This window comes from Oncorhynchus masou, chromosome 1 (genome assembly GCF_036934945.1).
Source record: "Oncorhynchus masou masou isolate Uvic2021 chromosome 1, UVic_Omas_1.1, whole genome shotgun sequence".
Taxonomy (NCBI): Eukaryota; Metazoa; Chordata; class Actinopteri; order Salmoniformes; family Salmonidae; genus Oncorhynchus; species Oncorhynchus masou.
In genome coordinates this window covers 50,547,485-50,567,959 of record NC_088212.1, presented here as the reverse complement: position 1 = coordinate 50,567,959, position 20,475 = coordinate 50,547,485, and the positions used below count along the sequence as shown (strand labels likewise).

Sequence of the window (20,475 nt, the reverse complement as noted above, 5' to 3'; positions counted from 1 at the left end):
TGAGACCAGCCACCCGATCAGCTGATGAAACTGAGCAGTATTTCTGTCTGTAATAAAGCCCTTTTGTGAGGAAAAACTCATTCTGATTGGCTGGGCCTCGCTCCCCAGTGGGTGGGCCTGACTCCCAAGTGGGTGGGCCTATGCCCTCCCAGGCCCACACATGGCTGCGCCCCTGCCCAATCACGTGAAATCCATAGATTAGGACCAAATGAATTTATTTAAATTGGCTGATTTCCTTAACTGAACTGTAACTCAGTAAAATCGTTGAAATTGTTACATGATGCAATTATATTTTTGTTCAGTGTACATTTTGGGTCAATGGCTGTGTGGTGAAAGACGTCTACAAACAAAATTAATGCACAATGAAAGTTTTTGAATGTAAGACTGGCTGTATTACAGGTGTTACCAGTTTGGAGTTAAGAGTTTTGAAAATTCACCACATTCTTGTGAAAATAGTACCAAAGCAATAAAAAAAACATTAATGGAAACAGAGACCTACCCTTTGCGTGGCACTGTGCGCAAAAGCGGACTCGCAACAAAATGGTGTGGTCAAACAGTTTGGTCACATTTTGTCAGCTCATGTGGAGACCTAAATGGTACTTCAGGTCAAAAAGCCGTTGAGGAGAATAAATCCGGTTTAAAAACTGGACATCCTCCATCCTTGGGAACATCTTTGTTCAAACAACAATGAATTGAGTGAGTTTAATAGTTACAGCCTATACCTTATCATTGCATCAATATAATAAAATAGAAAGGCTATGTTAGCATTGCATCAATACCCACTCAATAGCAGTGTGTCCTTGGTTAACTTGTTCCTTTCCTGGAAAATGTCTTCCATATGCCTACATGTAGATCTAGTGGGCTATATGCTACCTTTATTGTTTAGGCTACTCATCAAAAGTTTAATATATTAAAGTGTGTCCAAATAGCATTTAATATATCAGACATTTTATTAGTACAACTGATTTCTATTACAAACATATATTATAATGTATAGTCATTATTCACACAATATAGGAATGATATTCAAAGCACATTTGGTAGTGATTGATAGTTAAGTTATAGTAACTTACTATATCTTAAAGCCCTGCAAAATTGTAATTTTACATTAAAATAATACGGAATTGTGTTGTTGAATATGTTTTGAGTCACCTGAAATGACAATTGAACACTTTACTCACAGTCTGTAATTCTATCACACAATCCAATGTAATCTGTTTTCCCAAGCATTGCAACTACTGAACTTTCTTGGCTAACAGAACAGACATTTTCAGCCTAAATAAACCCAACGCTTTCGAGTTACAATTCCGAATAAACACTCTGTTTTGAGAAATTAGATGATCAAATATTTCTACCTCAATTTAAACTTCATTAATAATTATTATACTTACATAATCATTTAGGTATATTTTCAGTATCCATGAGAACATTGACACAACCATAGCTAAACTTCCGATCTCTGGTTGATGGCTACATTGTTATAAGTAATAATTAATACATTTTCCCACATTATTTCACTTGAATGATAAATGGAACACCTATACAAAATTGAGCCCGTCAATACTGAAACCATAATAAAAAAAATTAAAAATGATTCCAGACAGATCAATTCATGTGTCTCTCTAAAACTGTCAACATTTAAAACGAGCCTATTGCACAAAAACATATTTTCGGCCCATAAAATACAGGTATAATAACAGTTACAGGTATATATTTCACATTCTTAATTTCTCACAATTATGAGCAAAGCCCTCATGTTGATTGTTTAAAGGCCCAGTGCAGTCAAAAACATGATTTTTCTCTTTGTTCTCTTTCTCTTTATATATATATATATATATATATATATATATCCACACCATGTGGTTGGAATAACACTGTGAAATTGTGAAAATTAAGATAATGTCCTGTTTTGGTGGGATGGAGTTTTGGCCTAGCTAGGGACATCACCAGGCGGTAAATTAGTTAATAGACCAATAAGAAAGAGAGTTCCAGTTTTCCGCTCCCCACTCAGACCACTCCCAGACAGTCCTAGCTAAATTCTTGCTTGAGAAATTGCTCTAAGAAGCAATTTTTGTTTATTTTTGACAATTTTTAATTAAAACAATCACAGTACTGTAAGGTACTTAATTGTTACCCAGAAATGTTTTGATATTGAGATAAAAACGGCTGCATTGGATCTTTAAGACAAAAGTGCTAAACAGTGTTTCAGATCTTGAATCAGGAACATGCCAGGATACACTTTAGCTACACCGAAGTATCTCTGACAGGTTTTTGCAGGAAACAAACTTATTTTTACAATATATAATTTTTGCAATTAATCAATTTGCTATTGACAGACTAAATGTCGGTGTAAATGCAGTCTGGAAAATAGGAAAGGATAAGAGTGAGGGATTTTATTAATCTAATCTCACATATAAAGCAAAAATACAGTGATATAGTGAAATATATTATTATATTAGAAATACAAGGTAGTATAAGTCATTAATTTATAGGGTTAACCACACAGCTACAACAGCCATCTTAGCCGATTACCAGAACGCCCCTAAGGTTGACAGAACATGATTTTATATATATATATATATATATATATATATATATATATACATAATATACACACCACAATAATATAGAAATCATTACAGGATATTTTGAGCCAAAGAGAGACTGAGCCAAAGAGAGACAATCACTGTCAGTGATTGTTTAGGCTCAAAACATCCAGAAATCACGTACACGTCACAATATCCTCAATAATGTCATGATATAAAAGAGACTATGTAGAGAGAATACAGTGTCTTCAGAAAGTATTCACACCCCTTGACTTTTTCCACTTTGTTGTGTTACAACCTGAATATAAAATTGATTACATTGAGATGTTGTGTCACTGGACTATACAATATCCCATAATGTCAAAGCGGAATTATGTTTTTAATTTTATTTGACAAATGAAAGAAAAATGATGAACTGACATTTCTTGAGTCAATAAGTATTCAACCCCTTTGTTATAGCAAACCTAAATAAGTTCAGGAGAGAAAATGTGCTTAACAAGTCATAAGTTGCATGGACTGTTTGCAATAATAGAGTTTAAGATGATTTTTGAATGACTACCTAATCTCTGTACCCCACACATACAATTATCGGTAAGTTACCTCAGTCGAGCAGTGAATTTCAAACACAGATTCAACCACAAAGACCAGGGAGGTTTTCTAATGCCCCACAAAGAAGGGCACCAATTGGTAACCAATTTTAAAAAGAAAGCAGACATAGAATATCCATTTGAGCCTGGTGAAGTTATTAATTACACTTTGGAAAGTGTATCAATACACCCAGTCACTACAAAGGTACAGGCGTCCTTCCAAACTCAGTTGCCAGAGAGGAGGGAAACAACTCAGGGATTTCCCCATGAGTGACTTTAAACAGTTACAGAGGTTAATGGCTATGATAGGAGAAAAGTGAGGATGAATCAACCACATTGTAGTTACTCCACAATACTAGCCTAATTGACAGAGTGAAAAATAAAGAAGCCTGTACAGAATTACAATATTCCAAAACATGCATCATGTTTGTCCTTAAAACAAAGTGTTAAGTTTTGGGCAAATCTAATACAACACATTATTGAGTACCACTCTCCATATTTTCAAGCATCGTGGTGGCTGCATCATCTTATGAGTATGCATGTAATCGTTAAGGACTGGGGAGTTTTCAGGATGAAAAAAAATAAACAGAAGGGAGCTAAACACAGGCAAAATCCTAGAGGGAAACCTGGTTCAGTCTGCTTTCCACCAGACACGGGGAGATTAATTCACCTTTCAGCAGGACAATAACCCAAAACACAAGGCCAAATCTACACTGGAGCTGCTTACCAAGAAGACAGTGAATGTTCCTGATTGGCCGAGTTACAGTTTTGACTTAAATCTACTTGAAAGTATATGGCAAGATCTGAAAATGGTTGTTCTAGCAATGATCAACAACCAATTTCACAGCGCTTGAAGAATTTTGAAAAGAGTAATGTGCAAATGTTGCACAATCCAGGTGTGGAATGCTCTTCGAGACTTACCCAGAAAGACTCCTAGCTGTAATCGCTGCCAAAGGTGCTTCAACAAAGTATTGACTCAGGGGTGTGAATACTTATGGAAATTAGATATGTTTGTATTTCATTTACAATACATTTGCAAAAATGTCTAAAAACATGTTTTCACTTTGTCATTATGGGGTATTGTGTGTAGAGGGGCGGGAAAAATGTTTTTTTAATCAATTTTGAATTCAGGCTGTAACAAGACAACATTTGGAATAAGGGGTATGAATACTTTCTGAAGGCACTATATAGGCTATAGAGAGACTTGATGTTGACTGATAAATTGATTTGCATTAATGACCATGTAACACTGTCAAATCAACAAATGTAGAGAGCAATTTTCTTGAATGAACAACAACATAGCCTACAGCACTAGTGGTTACCAGTCTATTTCTGTTGATGGCAACTCCTTCACCGATGTCATGCCAAAGACTTTTGGCTCAGAAAGATTGTAGTATTGTTGAATGCTGAGAATAGTCTGCCACGCAATCACTGCTGTACTGCCACTGAGAGAATGAAGTAAATTAACACATAAAAGGGGCTAAGACATCTATAGCTAAAGAAAGGGATTGCAGCTGATATGAGTGCTACAATGGACAAAGTGTGCTTAACTCGGATTTACACTTAGATATTAGCATAGCTGTACGCTGCTAATGTATAAATTGACAACTTGTCCATTGTTATTGCCCCACACTACACCGCATTAGCTAATGCTAACAAAAACCTGTCGATAAATGGAACACAGGAAAACCTTACAATGTCAAATAGTTATAACTACAGTTCTAAGGTTCGTCTAAATAAGTGGAGGTAGTAAGACATTGACATCACAAACTACTCTTAAACATGATCTATTAAATCTATCGCTTATTGAAATCAGAAACACAGTGCATGACGATGTATTGCGAATGACATGATCAGAAAATGTATATATTTCTTGTTGTTTCACACGTAAAGTACACAACTACATGACTCTAGCAGGCAGATTATAAAAATAAACCTAAAGCTATCATTGTGCTGGGTCAGGCCTCTGTGTGGGAAAAAACAGGTGGTTTGGCTCCATTGTGAATTGGCACAGTTTGTCAGTGGGATGTCAGCTATCCAGTTCCTGCCTGTTGTGTTTGGTGGGGAATGAGCAGAACACAAGTTCTATGTGGGTAGATAGAGAAAAGGATGGTCAATGGCTCAGGTGGCGTAGCAGCAATGGACCAGCATCTGTCTCCAAACCAGGATCCTCTCTCTCATTTCAGTCCTCTCATTTCTCTCTCTCAATCTCTCACACCACCGTGCTGACAGAGGGGTCTGACAAGTTGAGCTGGCCTGTGATGTCCGTGGGGTAAGGCTGCAGAGAGTATGGGAAGAATACAAAATAGAACAAATTATTTCATCTGTACTCACATCATATATATTCACGGTGCATACAACACAACAAATGTTATGTAACATGATTATGTCATACATTTCATCAATTCCCCCCTCAAGGCAGTGTTTGCCTGTGATTCGGAATGGTTGTTTGGACAGATCAAGCTCAGCACCGCAGGGACCCTATGAACTGTGCATGCTGATCAATAAACAAAGCAAGGTCACAGATGTGAGACTAAGCTACAGTGTTGTTGCCAAGTAACTGGATTTTTTCCTGCTGTATGGTATTGATTTATACAGACGTGTTGTCCCAGCCCATTTAGCATATTTTGCCTGCAAGTGTAATATGGATTTTCAAATGAATGCTAAATGTCATACCCTGACATTTTGGAGCACAGAACACAATTTATCATCAGTGTTGGGAAGAATTTTCAGTTTGGTGTTACAAAGGGTCTATGAAAGGGCCTATCCTCGGTTACCATGGAAACTGACATGATAATATCCAGGCACGGGTGTTTTTGTCCTGCTGAGAAATAGTTAATTTCACCACGGATTACCAATTACCATTGTATAAAAGTGATTATAATGCTGTCGATGAAAGACATGAAGCTATTTATCATTCAAAACTACCACCACCTTAAAAAAAGTTTTATTGTGTCAAGTATTCTTGTTGTGACCAAGAAATCCTTAAAGGAAATGTAAAAAGTTGACATGATATTCCACGAAAATGAGATTGTACCAAGGGTACAACGTTGTGGAACGTTAAAATAGAGATAATCTACTGTATGTAGAATAAACATGCCTTTCTGACATGTAGAATAAGGAAACACATCAGTTTTATTCATGGCATTTCTATCTGCGACGTTCAACAACATTTGACTACTGAGCATGTGTGACCTCACTGTTTCCAATGCCGTTACAATTTTAGGTACAGCTTCACATTCCGAATCATAGCTCACAGCACCTCCTGCCAACAGACAGGCGAACAGCATGACAACAGTCTACACCAGTGTTTCCCAACCCTGGTCCTCGTATACCCCAACAGTACACATTTTTAGTTTAACCCTGGACAAGCACACCTGATTCCACTTGTCAACTAATCATCAAGCCCTCAATAAGATGAATGAGGTGTGTTACAACAACAATGTGTACTGTTGGGGGTACTCCAGGACCAGGGTTGGGAAGCACTGGTCTTCTCCACAACAACCAAGGAGGTGGAAAGAAGCAGTGTGGCATATGGTGTGGATACCGATACTCACAATCCATTGAAATCCATTTATAAATAAACACTGATATGAAATAATAGGATGGTTACAACAAAAATAAATGGGTCAATTCCAATAAAAGTGTAGGATTTTTTTGTGGGTAGTTTTAGGCTACCTATTTTTATCACTAAATAATAATACAAAATGAATATAAAAATAAAATTGGATTGATTGTCTACAGAGACAGGGCTCTGGAAGATTGACAAACTGCTTTGGATGGCACAACCCTGGAGGCAAAAAGTAAAACAAACTGTTTTTGAAATGACTAAAATGTTCAGCTGACAATACCAATGCTCAACGGACTGGAATACATTCCAATCCTCTGTCTAGACTTTGTAGCCTGGTGCTCCAAGTCTGTTCGTGCTTCAGCCAAGTAAGTTCTCTCTGAGTTCATCCATTGTCACACCAAACATGTATGGCATCACAAAGAGTTAGCTACAGCACACCAGGCTATTATAAAACTACATTCAGTATGAATCCTGCTACAGTAACCATATTTACAGTATTCATGTATCCATATACAGTTCCAGGACTCATGAAACGAACGTGTTGAGCTCTGGATAATCTAGTGTAGAAATGATTGTCATTAAATTACCAAGTATTCAACATAAAAACGTTTGTTTGAGATTTATCATCAGGACAATACGCAATCCACAAGGACATAAATGGCATGCATATACAGTGCCTTGTAAAAGTATTCATCCCCCTTGGCGTTTTTCCTATTTTGTTGTATTACAACCTGTAATTTAAATGGATTTTTATTTGAATTTTATGTAATGGATATACACAAAATAGTCCAAATTGGTGAAGTGAAATGAAAAAAATGACTTGTTTCAGAAAATTTAAAAATAATAATAATTGAAAAGTGGTGCGTGCATATGTATTCACCCACTTTGCTATGAAGCCCCTAAATAAAATCTGGTGCAACCAATTACCTTCATAAGTCACATAATTAATTATATAAAGTCCACCTGTGTGCAATCTAAATGTCACATGATCTGTCACACGATCTCAGTATACATACACCTGTTCTGAAAGGCCCCAGATTCTGCAACACCACTAAGCAAGGGGCTCCACCAAGCAAGCGGCACCATGAAGAACAAGGAGCTCTCCAAACTGGTCAGGGACAAAGTTGTGGAGAAGTACAGATCAGGGTTGGGTTATAAAAAAATATCAGAAACTTTGAACATCCCACGAAGCACCAATAAATCCATTATTAAAAAATGGAAAGAATAGGACACCACAATAAACCTGCCATGAGAGGGCTGCCCACCAAAACTCACAGACCAGGCAAGGAGGGCATTAATCAGAGAAGCAACAAAGAGACCAAAGATAACCCTGGAGGAGCTGCAAAGCTCCACAGCAGAGATTGGAGTATCTGTCCATAGGACCACTTTAAGCCATACACTCCACAGAGCTGGGCTTTACAGAAAAGTGGCCAGAAAAAAAGCCCTTGCTTAAAGAAAAAATAAAGGCAAGTGGGAGACTCACCAAACATATGGAAGAAGGTACTCTGGTCAGATGAGATGAGAATTGAGCTTTTTGGCCATCAAGGAAAACGCTATGTCTGGAGCAAACCCAACACCTCCCATCACCCCGAGAACACCCTCCCCACAGTGAAGCATGGTAGTGGCAGCATCATACTGTTGGTATGTTTTTCATCAGCAGGGACTGGGAAACTGGTCAGAATTGAAGGAATGATAAATACAGGGAAAATCTTGAGGGAAACCTGTTTCAGTCTTCCAGAGATTTGAGACTGGGACGGCGGTTCACTTTCCAGCAGGAAAATGACCCTAAGCATACTGCTAAAGCAACACTCAAGTGGTTGAAGGGGAAACATTTTGAAATGGCCTATTCAAAGACCAGTCCTCAATCTAATTGAGAATCTGTGGTATGACAAAGATTGCTGTGCACAGGTGCAACCCATCCAACTTGAAGGAGCTGGAGCAGTTTTGCTTTGAAGAATGTACAAAAATCCCAGTGGCTTGTTGTGTCAAGCTTATAGAGACATACCCCAAGAGACTTGCAGCTGTAATTGCTGCAAAAGGTGGCTCTACAAACTATTGGCTTTGGGGGGGGGGGGGGGGTGAATACTTATGTACGCTCAAGTTTTCAATATTTTGTCTTATTTGTTTGTTTCACAAGAAAAAATATTTTGCATCTTCAAAGTGGTAGGCATGTTGTGTAAATCAAATGATACCACCCACCCCAAAATTCATTTTATTTCAAGGTTGTAAAGGCAATAAAATAGGAAAAATGGGGAGTGAATATTTTCGTAAGCCACTGTATTATATTGTATCTCTTTTCATTCCCAGCAGCATTTGTTGATTGAAACACTACAAGTAAATATTGTTTGGTCAAACACACTCGACAGGAGATCCCTTAAAATGGAACGTCTGTGGAAAGAAAAGAGAATGTAAAGTCTGTTACCCGGTGCATTTGGCTTTTTCTTGGCCATTATTTTTGTAATGAAAGGAAACAAACACACAAAATGTGACACACACAAAGGAAGGTGCAGCATAGACCAATCAGTGAAAGGAGACAAACACACATACACAACTAAAAAGGAGAGCACAAACCAAAATGGTGTCTAGTTTAGCCACAGAAGAAAGACCAGCATAAGGACTAGCTCTTGTATCCCTTTGCATAGTAGTCATTAAAAACTTTTCTTTTAATCAAAGAAAACAAAAGCCCTTAGCTTCAGACTGCCTACTCATGCTCATATCGATTTCCTTCTTTTGGTTTTGGACAAATGTCTGGATGGTTTATCGATGACTGACTGACAGACACGTGGCCTTGACTGTAACTCCATGTGTGAGGGTGACTGACACGAGCCTGCAATGACACATTTTGCGAGAAGATGACAGAAGAGAGGGAAAAAAAGGATGAGGTAAAGGAAGAGAGGAAGAGAGAGAATTACAAGGGAGGGTGTAATTTCCTTCAACTCCTTACCGTGTCTTTGGAGGACCTACGTCTCTTGATGTTGGAGGCCAGGTTGGTACTGATGGACCTAAAAGAGGTTTTCTGTTTGGAGTCAGGCTCTGCTCTATCACTTTTCCTATCCTAAAATAAATATATATGTAGAAACATTATTGGTGTTCCCTGATGAAGGAGTGTGTTTGGTCTCAGTGCCCCCCCCCCCCACACACACACAAACATTACCACATTACTGTACACCAAAACTGCAGAGTAACTTGCAGAGTAGTTACACTACTCTCTATTTCAATTACCAGCTTTAATATGGTCCCGTATCTCATGTCCACTTTCTGTCTACACCCAATGCCATGTGGACATATAAAGTCTCCTAGAATTGGAGCCGGGCTACTATTAAAATCTGGGTATATTTCTCCTGGCTACTTTTTGAGGACTGCCTCGGATGGCATGGCACAGTAAAATAAGAACCATCCATGGTTATTTTACTTCAAGACCAAAAGCAAAAGCGTGGGCAAAAGCAAATTAGCTAAAACGAATGCAATAAAGACAACAATAAGGCAAAGCAAACATTTTCAGGGGGGCTGGTTATACAATGATCAGTAAGATCATGGAAAAAATATGTACCGACTAATCAATAAACCATGTGAAATTCAACAAGGTACCCTTGCGTTCTACCAACATTAGCATAATGGCGTTTCTCCCACGGTAAAGAGAGCGATGAAGACTAAGAGAAGCAGGGGAAGTAGATTTTGGTAGAGGGTGTGACTTCAACCAGAAAACATGCAGTGCAGGAAAACCAAAAGGGATACAGTATGTAGAATGAGTGGTATGATGTCGAACCTATAGGCCAGCACTGTCCCACATGAACTTGTGTCTTCTTTGTGGCTAAATCCCCTAATAGTCCTTGACTCCTCAAAAAGCATGGACCAGGTCAATTCCACATAACAGATAAGGGAGTCTGATTATAAATAGCTAAATACTGTATATTGCTTTGTGATTTGTTTTAGATGTCTAAATCATTTGGAACATTCTTTTCACGTTTTACCCTTTGAAACACAGTATATCAGTATATTCAAGAGATTATTACATCCAGGATATCAACAACAACAGTGAAATCATTGCAGAATCCCCCTTTACAATCTCCACAATTGTGCATCTCCTTTTTATTGCAACCTTCTCAGACCGTTCACCATTGAATGAGGTTGCTCAACAACAACGCCTTCATCAGAGGGCTGTCTGGAATCGTTTGAAATGCTAATACAGCCCGAGGACAGGCGACTAGTCATGCATTTCAAATATGGGGAGAAATATAGTTGGTCGAAAAGCATACAGTACATGTAGTGCACCTGAAATTAGGGCACGTTTTTCACTGGTGCCCGTTGTTCGTCTGCCATTATTGTTGTTTAAATATGGACATGTACACCCTTCATACATATGGCTTAGAGTATAAATCACACATAAATCAATAATACATAATTCAGTCAAAAGCAGGGCATCCATCTTTTAACATAATGAGAATTTGTACAGTATTCATTTGACCTTACAACAATACACAGTGGCCCAGTGGATATGTCCCAGCACAAATATTAGCCGGCCTTGCTTGTGTTTTTCACCTTCCATAGAAAACAATACCGAATACAACATCTAAAGGATATCTATTTAGACTTGTTTACCTCACGGCTCAGTAGTCGGAAAGAACAAGACAATTTGTCAAAGCTTCAAAGAGCAGTAAGTGCTCTCTCCGTTGAACTGAACAAGGAAATGCTTTTACTGTTGTCACAGCCTGATCTATTTCACTTGTCCTTGTGTTTGTATCCACCCCCCTCCAGGTGTCGCCCATCTTCCCCACTTATCCCCTGGGTATTTATACTTGTGTTTTCTGTCTGTCTGTGCCTGTTCGTCTTGTTTATTCAAGCCTACCAGTGTTTTGTGTCTCAGCTCCTGCTTTTTCCAGTCTCTCTTTACCCGCCCTCCTGGTTTGACCCCTGCCTGTCCTGACTCCGAACCCGTCTGCCTGACCTTGAGCCTGCCTGCCGTCCTGCCGTCCTGCACCTTTGCCCCTACCCTGGATTATCGACCCCTACCTGCCTTGACCCATTGTTTGCCTGCCCCTGTTGTTACAATAACACAGTCTACACTTGGGTCTTACCTGAAACCTGATAACTGTACTATTGTAATTGTGGGCCCTATAGTAATGGCCCTATGGCTGGTAGTGTGTGGGAGTGCCCGCCCAATGTTATGGCCTCTGGCACAAGCAGGCGAAGACTTACAGCAAAATTCCCCTCATTGCTGTCCATTGAGATAGAAAATACTTCAAATGAAACTGCTATTTTTATTATTTTCCCCAAACAGCTTGCATCAGTCTAAACAATCTGTCGACACTGAAAATCAAGTATATTTTGGTGAGAAGTTATACACAGGCATCTAATGTTGGTGCCTCTGCTTTCAACTGGTAGTGTCCCCCGAATATAGTACTCACAGATTACAGAAAGTTAAAGGACCTACAAAGCTAAGCAGCCATTAGCTTTGGTCCCATCACGAAATGACAACAAGTTGCTTCTGGTCTGCAACTACTAGAGAAAAGCACACTAACGCTTTGGACCAGAGAACATTTTCATGAAATCAGATTCACATTAGCTGGTCCCACTTGACACAATTGTCAACGTAATTAAGAAATATATAGCTCAAGTTCAACCTTCACATTTTACAACCAATTTTTATTTCAGTTAAGAACAAATTCTTATTTTCAATGATAGCCTAGGAACAGCCCCATTAGACCATGTTTAGAAAAAAAGGTTTCTCTATACTGTTGGAGGGTTCAATCAGTGGCTGGGAGCATTGCATGCTACTACAGAGTCTCATATGGCATGTTTTGTTTGGCTTGAGTTGGGTCGGTGATCACCAGTACATAGTACCGGCACCTTGAATATCGGCTTAAAAAAATATTATGAGCACTGGCACCTATTTCAGATCCACTTCAAGCACTGGCTTGTACAATATGGATTATATGGTGCGTCAACCAAAGCTAGCCCGCTTAGCCTTTCAAGACACAAAAGGCCAAAGCCCTGTTACTTTCCGATCCCCCTTTACAAACAGTACATGGACATGATGTGTGTCAAGAGAGACCATTGACCAGGAGATGCTTGGCTGCCACCCGTTGTGCTATTCAGTAGCCTAGCCCTTTAGTGAGAGAGCCGGGCCCAGTGTGCATCTGGCTGACTGTACAGCAACATCAGAGCTTCCTGGTGCCCCACTGCACTCACCCGGAGTGTACTCCCCCGGTGCACCCCCCCCCACTGCACTCCCCCACTCTGCCCTTCACAGAGAGAGAGGGGTGGGGGAAGGGGGAAGGGGGTCATCGTCCCCTCCAGGCAGGGGACCGGCCGTGTCCTTGTGCGCTCAGACACACAGCAGCAGAAGACGAGGATAATGAAATCAGTCCTTTCACAGGCGCTGGGGAGTGTGCTGTACGTATGCATGTGGAGCTGCAAATATCCTCACAGCTGTTTGTTACATTCATGTTTTGGGAGGGATTTGGAGTGCAAAAAAACATGGATCTCTCATTATAAGTCATTTCCAAATTTAGAGAAGTGGTATGCAGCCAGCTCAATTTCTATAATACTGTAGTACACCCAACTAGCTCTGTGGAAGGTTATAAATTAACTTTTTCTAATCCTGTCCATATGAATCACTCACTAGATTTCAACAACAGACTATAAATCTATCCCCAGTGAAGTTTATTATTATTTATTTTTTTACAACCACTGAACGGATTTACTAAGATCCCCACTGGCCGCATTAGATCCAGATGTGGTTTGCAAGTTGCGAGTTTGAGACCCTACTCTACAGGATGTTGTCTGATGTGCTGCCCTGCTGGGGCCTGTATGTGAAGACGGGCAGATCATACCTGTAGGTTCTTCCTCCACACGTTGACCGCAGCGAAGGCCAGCTGCATCTGCTTCCTGCGGGCATCTTTGTGGCGCTTATACGCAATCTCAATAAAGATGAGGAAGATTCCAGCAACGATACCTCCAGCAACCAACATGAACACACCTGTTAGGAGACAATTTGGACATGCCAACCTGTTACTTTACTGCCTGCGGTGCACAGGACATACTTTCCCTCACGACGCCAGGACAGCGGAGTCAATCACCACCTTCCGGAGACACCTGAAACCCCACCTCTTTAAGGAATACCTAGGATAGGATAAAGTAACCCTTCTCACCCCCCCCCCCCTTAAATGATTTAGATGCACTATTGTAAAGTGGCTATTCCACTGGATGTCATAAGGTGAATTCACCAATTTGTAAGTCGCTCTGGATAAGAGCGTCTGCCAAATGACTTAAATGTAAATGTAAATGATTAACCCAAGTCCCCAGTGGCCCCTGCGTCCTCCATGGAGAACCATTTTGAGCACAATGAACCTAAAGACAATAATCTGTCAAACTTCTGCAGATTAAGAAATACCTTCACACCAATTTGAATACCTACACACCTGCTATAGACTAACGTTCTGGCTCACACAAGGGGTGGCTACTTCCTTACACACCGGTTTACTATTTGCATTTCCTCTCATTTCTGTATCATTATGGACTAAATTGGAGAACCGTGCATACCTGCCATGTTCTCAAAAGTGAGGGTGGCCGGGGCATTACTCCTGGAGTCACACTCCTGGTATCTCACCCAGGTTTTATCTAGTTCCTCCATGAACCCATTCTCATGAGAGCTGTTATAGGAGAAGAGCCAGATCATACTTTAGGTTAGGTCTCAAACAGTAAATACTGATACAATACATAGAGTATACTATGGGGTGGTTTCCTGGACACACATTAGGCTTAGTGCTGGACTAAAAAGCTACAGTATTTCAATGGAGACTCTCCATTGACCATGCTTTTTAGTCTAGGACCAGGCTTAATCTGCGTCCAGGAAACCACCCTTATCATAATATTGTATGGTAGCATGTTGCTTCAACAGTATCTTGTTGCTGGCCAATATTCACCTAAGAATGGACAGGGAAACATTTTGCTTCCAAGGGCTGTCCTTCCGCATGCCTATGCCGAAGCCGGAGCGGAAGAACAGCTCTCCCGTTGTCACCAAGTCACACTTCTGTGATGCCTCAAACTCCAGGACGGCAGAGTCCCAGATGAACGCGTGCAGTTTGCTGAGGGAGGGAGGGACACAGACAACAGGGAAGAGGAGGAATGGAACGAATGAGTGTATGAAAATGCACACTAGATAACCACATCATGTCATTATTGTCTTCCTCGCACTATTGCTCACCTGGGATAGCATAAATACTGTGTATTCAGCATTATGGCCTCCCCCATTGGAATTTTCAGAGTATTAAACCCCCACCCCCATCCCCATCCCCTGGTGCTACCCCAGCTGTTGCTCACTTGTCGCGCACAGCTTGTATGGCCTCAGCAGCGCTTTCGTAGTTGTGCTTCTCCATGTGGCGGTACATGGTGCTCAACTCCACTTGGCGCCGGAAGTAGATGTCCACCGAACTCTGCTTCACTGTGGCGTAGATGAACTTGTCTGATGGGTTTCGTAGCTGAGACACAGAGACACAAACAGAGGCACAGCAGTCAGTCATCCTCCATGAATGTCCTTTACATAAGCTTTCACCCATAAAATATCTGCACTCAATGAATGTTGCTGTTGCTTATTTCCCCAGAATGCCATCAGCATTTCTTATCATTTTTAATTAATCTCAATCTTTCATTGATCCTAGGTGCATCGGGTGCATCTATTTTTTATGTGTGTCTTTGTAATCACTGATGATGCTTGTGGTGATTTAAACAATTTCCCAAATAGGGATCAATAAAGTACTACTTCTACTCTACTCTACACTCCCTATACTGCCGACTTTCAATAATAGCTTTTCACCCAAGGTCTATTTGGGCCCTCTCTAAGAGTTCCTATTACCAAGAAGACTAAAATGAAGGAGAAGACAGAGACGATTTAGCGAAAGACCGCCATCTTGTTAGCATTAGTCTTAACTCCAATGGGAATGCTAACCGTTCATTTTTAATAGGCAGCGTGGTGCATTCTGGGTCAAGTGCATAAATCCTGTTAAGGCTCAGGACAATACTGCCCCCTTTGGAGGAATTGCGTGCCCATAGTAAACAGAAAAAAATCTGTCCAAAATTGCTAATATATGCATATAATTTTTATTATTGAATAGAAAACACTCTAAAGCTTCTAAAACTGTTCGAATTATGTCTGTATGTATAGCAGAACTCACAGGGCAGCCAATCTCCCAAACTATTTCTCTCATCAGGAAAGTTGGGCCAACTTTGACGTCATCGCCCCCACCCTTCCTAACCAGCTATGGATCTGGGATCAGTTTCTAGGTCTTCGGCGAGATGTCTTCTTTCAATAGAGCGTTTCATTGTGCAAATCCCGCGAGCTTTGACCCTTTGGCAGGCAAAATACTTAGTGTCGCGAGAAAATACATGCACTTTCCGGCGCGCGTTGCGCTCCGAGTGCCCTTTGTTCCAAGAAGCACGAGACGATGTCAGTTTGTCTGTTCGATTTGAGAATTGTTTTGTACGTTAATAACATCCTAAAGCTTGATTCTGCACTTAGTTTGACCAGTTTAGTCGACATATAATATGTAATTTTGAAGTTTTGATGCGCAACCCCTCGAGACCAGAGTTAATTTTGGCTGCATTTCAGCCGGAATTTGTCGCGTTTGCTAACACAAAGACACACGACTTGAAACCAAATGCTGTTTTGGGTAAGTAAGACTCCTTCCACTACATTCTGATCGAAGACCATCAAAGGTAAGGGAATATTTATGTTGTAATTTTGTGTTTCTGTTGACTCCAACATAGCGGAGAAATATTGCTTACGTCTGAGCGCCGTCTCAGATTATTGAATAGTGAGCGATTTCTGTAACATGAAAAAGAAATGTGACAAAGCGATTGCATTAAGAAGCAGTGTATCTTTCTAACTATATGTAGAACATGTATATTTAGTCAAAGTTTATGATGTGTATTGCTGTTATCTGGCGATATCTGGCGGAGTTATCTATAATTTCTCCGGACATTTCTGTAAAAAATTTTGAACATGGCGTCAATGTAAACGGAGATTTATGGATATAAATTGCATATTATTGAAAAAAACATAAATGTACTGTGTAACATGTCCTATTACTGTCATCTGATGAAGATATTCAAAAGGTTAGTGAATTATTTTTCTTTTAATCCTGCGTTTGTGATTGCATCTTTTGTTTGACAAAATGGCTACATATCGTCTGTGTCTTTGTGGTGGTTTGATATACATATGTGCTATGTTTTCGCCGTAAAAAAACATTTTAGAAATCTGACTCGCTGGGTAGATGAACAAGGTGTTTATCTTTCATTTGAGCTATTGGACTTGTTAATGTGTGGAGGTTAAATATTTCTAAGAATATTTTTGCATTCTGTGCTCCACGGTTTGAGTTGAGTGTAGGGGGCATGGTTCCCCTTGGGGAACCTGTAGCGTGAACAAGATAAAAGAGAACAGGGGGTACACATGGGTTCGCACTGCTAAAATTGCATTGCATACAGTACTGTAATGCGGTAAAATACAGTATACCATTTATGTAGCATAAGCTTTCATATAAAGTGATAACAGTGAGTCCACATATTCTCATATGTGACCCAAGTGGGAGTCAAACCCACAACTCTAACGCTGCTAGAGCCACATTTTTACGAACTGAGGCACGTACAGAAGAACTACAACAATACCATAATAATTCAATCAAATGCTGAATCTCAAATAGCCAGCTGTCCCTTTTTAATAGCAGGACAATGGCACACATTTCAGCAAATAAACCTGTTTACGAGGTTATCATGAATTACCATGAGTTGTTTACAAGGTTTAATGTATGATTTGTTACACTAAATAATTCAGTAATGGCTCAATTTTTTGGGTCAATAATCCTTTTTTATCGGCAGAAAGAAGCTGCTACTAACAGCTAACAACTGCTAGCTAACTGGCAAGCACAAAAACAGTCAACAACTCCGGGAGTACAGACCCCAATAAATTGTCCGATCGCCCCCTAATGGTGAAAGTAAAAACTCCTGAAGATTAAAAGTCAAAGAGGAGAATAATGATTATGCTAAGGAAGTTTTTTATTTGAAATAAAGGCATACTAAGACAAAATAAACGTGATACAGTGTGTAAACTACACATTAGTGCAGGAAATGAACAAATTTAGAAAAATGCTGGAAGTGAATGCTGGAATTCAAAAATGAAATATGCAAATGAGCAAAATATGCAAAATATGCATTAAGGAAAGAGACAACTGGCTCAAATAGAAGCCAGTCTTTAATAACCAGCTGTTTAGTCCAGTGATTTAAGCAAATACTCTGGCTCCTCCTTTCCTATGGCGATCCTCACGAGAGCCAGTTTCATCATAGCGCTTGATGGTTTTTGCGACTGCACATGAAGAAACTTTCAAAGTTCTTAATATTTTCCGGATTGACTGACCGTCATGTCTTAAAATAATGATGGACTGTTGTTTCTATTTGCTTATTTGAGCTGTTCTTGCCATAAAATGGACTTGGTCTTTTACCAAATAGGGCTATCTTCTGTATACCACCCCTATCTTGTCACAACACAACTGATTGGCTCAAACGCATTAAGGAAAGACATACCACAACTTTTAACAATGCACACCTGTTAATTGAAATTCATTCCAGGTGACTACCTCATGAATCTGGTTGAGAGAATGCCAAGGGTGTGCAAAGCTGATATCAAGGCTAGGGTGGCTACTTTGAAGAATCTCAAATATAAAATATATTTTGATTAGTTTAACACTTTTTTGGTCACTATATAATTCCATATGTGTAATTCATAGTTTTGATGTATTCACTATAATTCTACAATGTAAAAAATAGTACAAATAAAGAAAAATCCTGGAATGAGTAGGTGTATATTAAATACTGTATATTATTTAGTATATGTAAAGACAATATTAAATCAAGAATAGTCTGATGGGTGACAATATTAGGCTATCAACTGTGAATTATATATTTACCGGGAAATTTGAGGCATTATCAAATGCTTGTTAAATTGTAAATGAGAGACTGATCAAGTGTGTCCAGACTGTGCAAAAAAACTAAGCAGAGCTCATGCTTTTAATGCAACTTTTTTCAAACCATCAATCAGGCAAGTGCACAGATAGGGCTCTACCTGTGCACATGCTCCTTTTCCCTTCCAGTCTCTAAAGCAACCTTTTGTTTTGGTATTTTGGTATTTTTGAAAGGTCTGTGCACGGCCCTGAGTACAATACAATACTGTAAAATTAATGATAAAAAAATACGAAGATGTATGATTGCCATCCTCATGAGCTGACCACCCTCACTCGGGCCAAGGATGTGGCATGCAATGACACCAATCCAGACCAAATGCTCACAGCAGGCTTGATGCAAACGAATGCCTGCTAAACATTATGGTACTTTCATTTATTTTTATTTGATTACGGTACACTTATACTGAGTTTACCAAACATTATGAACACCTTCCTAGGGATGCTGGCTATTATTGACTCCAATGCGTCCCATAATTGTATCAAGTTGGCTGGATGTCCTTTGGGTGGTGGACCATACACAGAGGATACTGTTGAGTGTGAAAAACCCAGCAACGTTGCAGTTCTTGACACAAACCGGTGTGCCTGGTTCTTAATGTTTTGTATACTCAGTGTATGTTGTAATTATATCTGAACAATGCATAAATATTGATGCAAAAGTAGCTAAGATGGGGAGAGGTCTGTCCATAATAAAGCGCTGTTCTGCCTTCATAAGAAATGCTATCAACAAAGTGGGTCCTACAGGCCCTAGTTTTGTCACACCTGGACTACTGCCCAGTCGTGTGGTCAGGTGGAACAAAGAGGGTCTTAGGAAAATTGCAATTGGCCCAGAATAGGGAAGCTCAGCTGGCCCTTAAATATATATGGAGTTCTATGTTGAATGCACATAGCTGTCTGTTTGAACTACTAGCACACAGCTCAGATACCCACGCATACCCCACAAAACATGCCACCAGAGGTCTCTTCACAGGCCCCAAGTTCCGAACAGACTATGAGAGGCGCACAGTACTAAATAGAGCCATGAATACATGGAACTCTATTCTACTTCAAATAACTAATGCAAGCAGTAAAATCAGATTTAAAAAACAGATAAAAATACACCTTATGGAAGTGGCCTGAGGGCACACACTTAATGTGTTGTAAAATCTGTTTTTAATTGTATATAACTGCCTTAATGTTGCTGGACCCAAGGTAGAGCTAATCGGAGCTAATCAGTGCCTTTCGAAAGCATTCAGACCCCTTGACTTTTTCAAAACTTTGTTACATTACAGCCTTATTCTAAAAATAAAAATACATGTAATCCTCCACAATCTACACACAATACCCCATAATGACAAAGTGAAAACAGATTTAGATTTCTTTTTGCTAATTTATTATTATTTTTAAACAGAAATACCTGATTTACATCGGTATTTTCCAACCCTTTTCTATGAGGACTCAGATGCATCCTGTTTCCATTGATCATCCTTTTTTCTACAACTTGATTGGAGTCCACCTCTGGTAAATTCAATTGATTGGACATGATTTGGCACACACCTGTCTGTATAAGGTCCCACCGTTGACAAAAACCAAGCCAGGAGGTCGAAGGAATTGTCCGTAGAGCTCCGAGACAGGATTGTGTCTAGGCACAGATCTGGGGAAAGGTACCAAAACATTTTGCTCCAGCATTGAAGGTCCCCAAGAACACAGTGGCCTCCATCATTCTTAAATGGAAGAAGTTTGGAACCACCAAGACTCTGGCCATTCGGCCGAGAGCTGGCCAC

General features: G+C 39.8%; 1 protein-coding gene across 4 annotated transcripts in view; it reads right to left on the bottom strand.

Moving 5' to 3' along the window:
- Window positions 1-2,378: 2,378 nt before the first annotated feature.
- The window catches only part of grin1b (glutamate receptor, ionotropic, N-methyl D-aspartate 1b), a 79,360-nt gene continuing 61,263 nt past the window's right edge, over window positions 2,379-20,475 (bottom strand). For 2 of the 4 annotated variants that reach the window (XM_064974157.1, XM_064974164.1), the window contains 5 exons: window positions 15,027-15,184; window positions 14,630-14,791; window positions 14,247-14,356; window positions 13,538-13,683; window positions 2,379-5,411 (listed from right to left, as the gene is read on the bottom strand). In XM_064974157.1, the coding sequence (XP_064830229.1) occupies window positions 5,346-5,411; window positions 13,538-13,683; window positions 14,247-14,356; window positions 14,630-14,791; window positions 15,027-15,184 (642 nt within the window). In that variant the 3' untranslated portion in view covers window positions 2,379-5,345. Of the gene's footprint in view, window positions 5,412-8,939; window positions 9,760-13,537; window positions 13,684-14,246; window positions 14,357-14,629; window positions 14,792-15,026; window positions 15,185-20,475 lie in introns of those variants that run through there. The other 2 variants (XM_064974173.1, XM_064974183.1) reach the window with 2 other exon arrangements.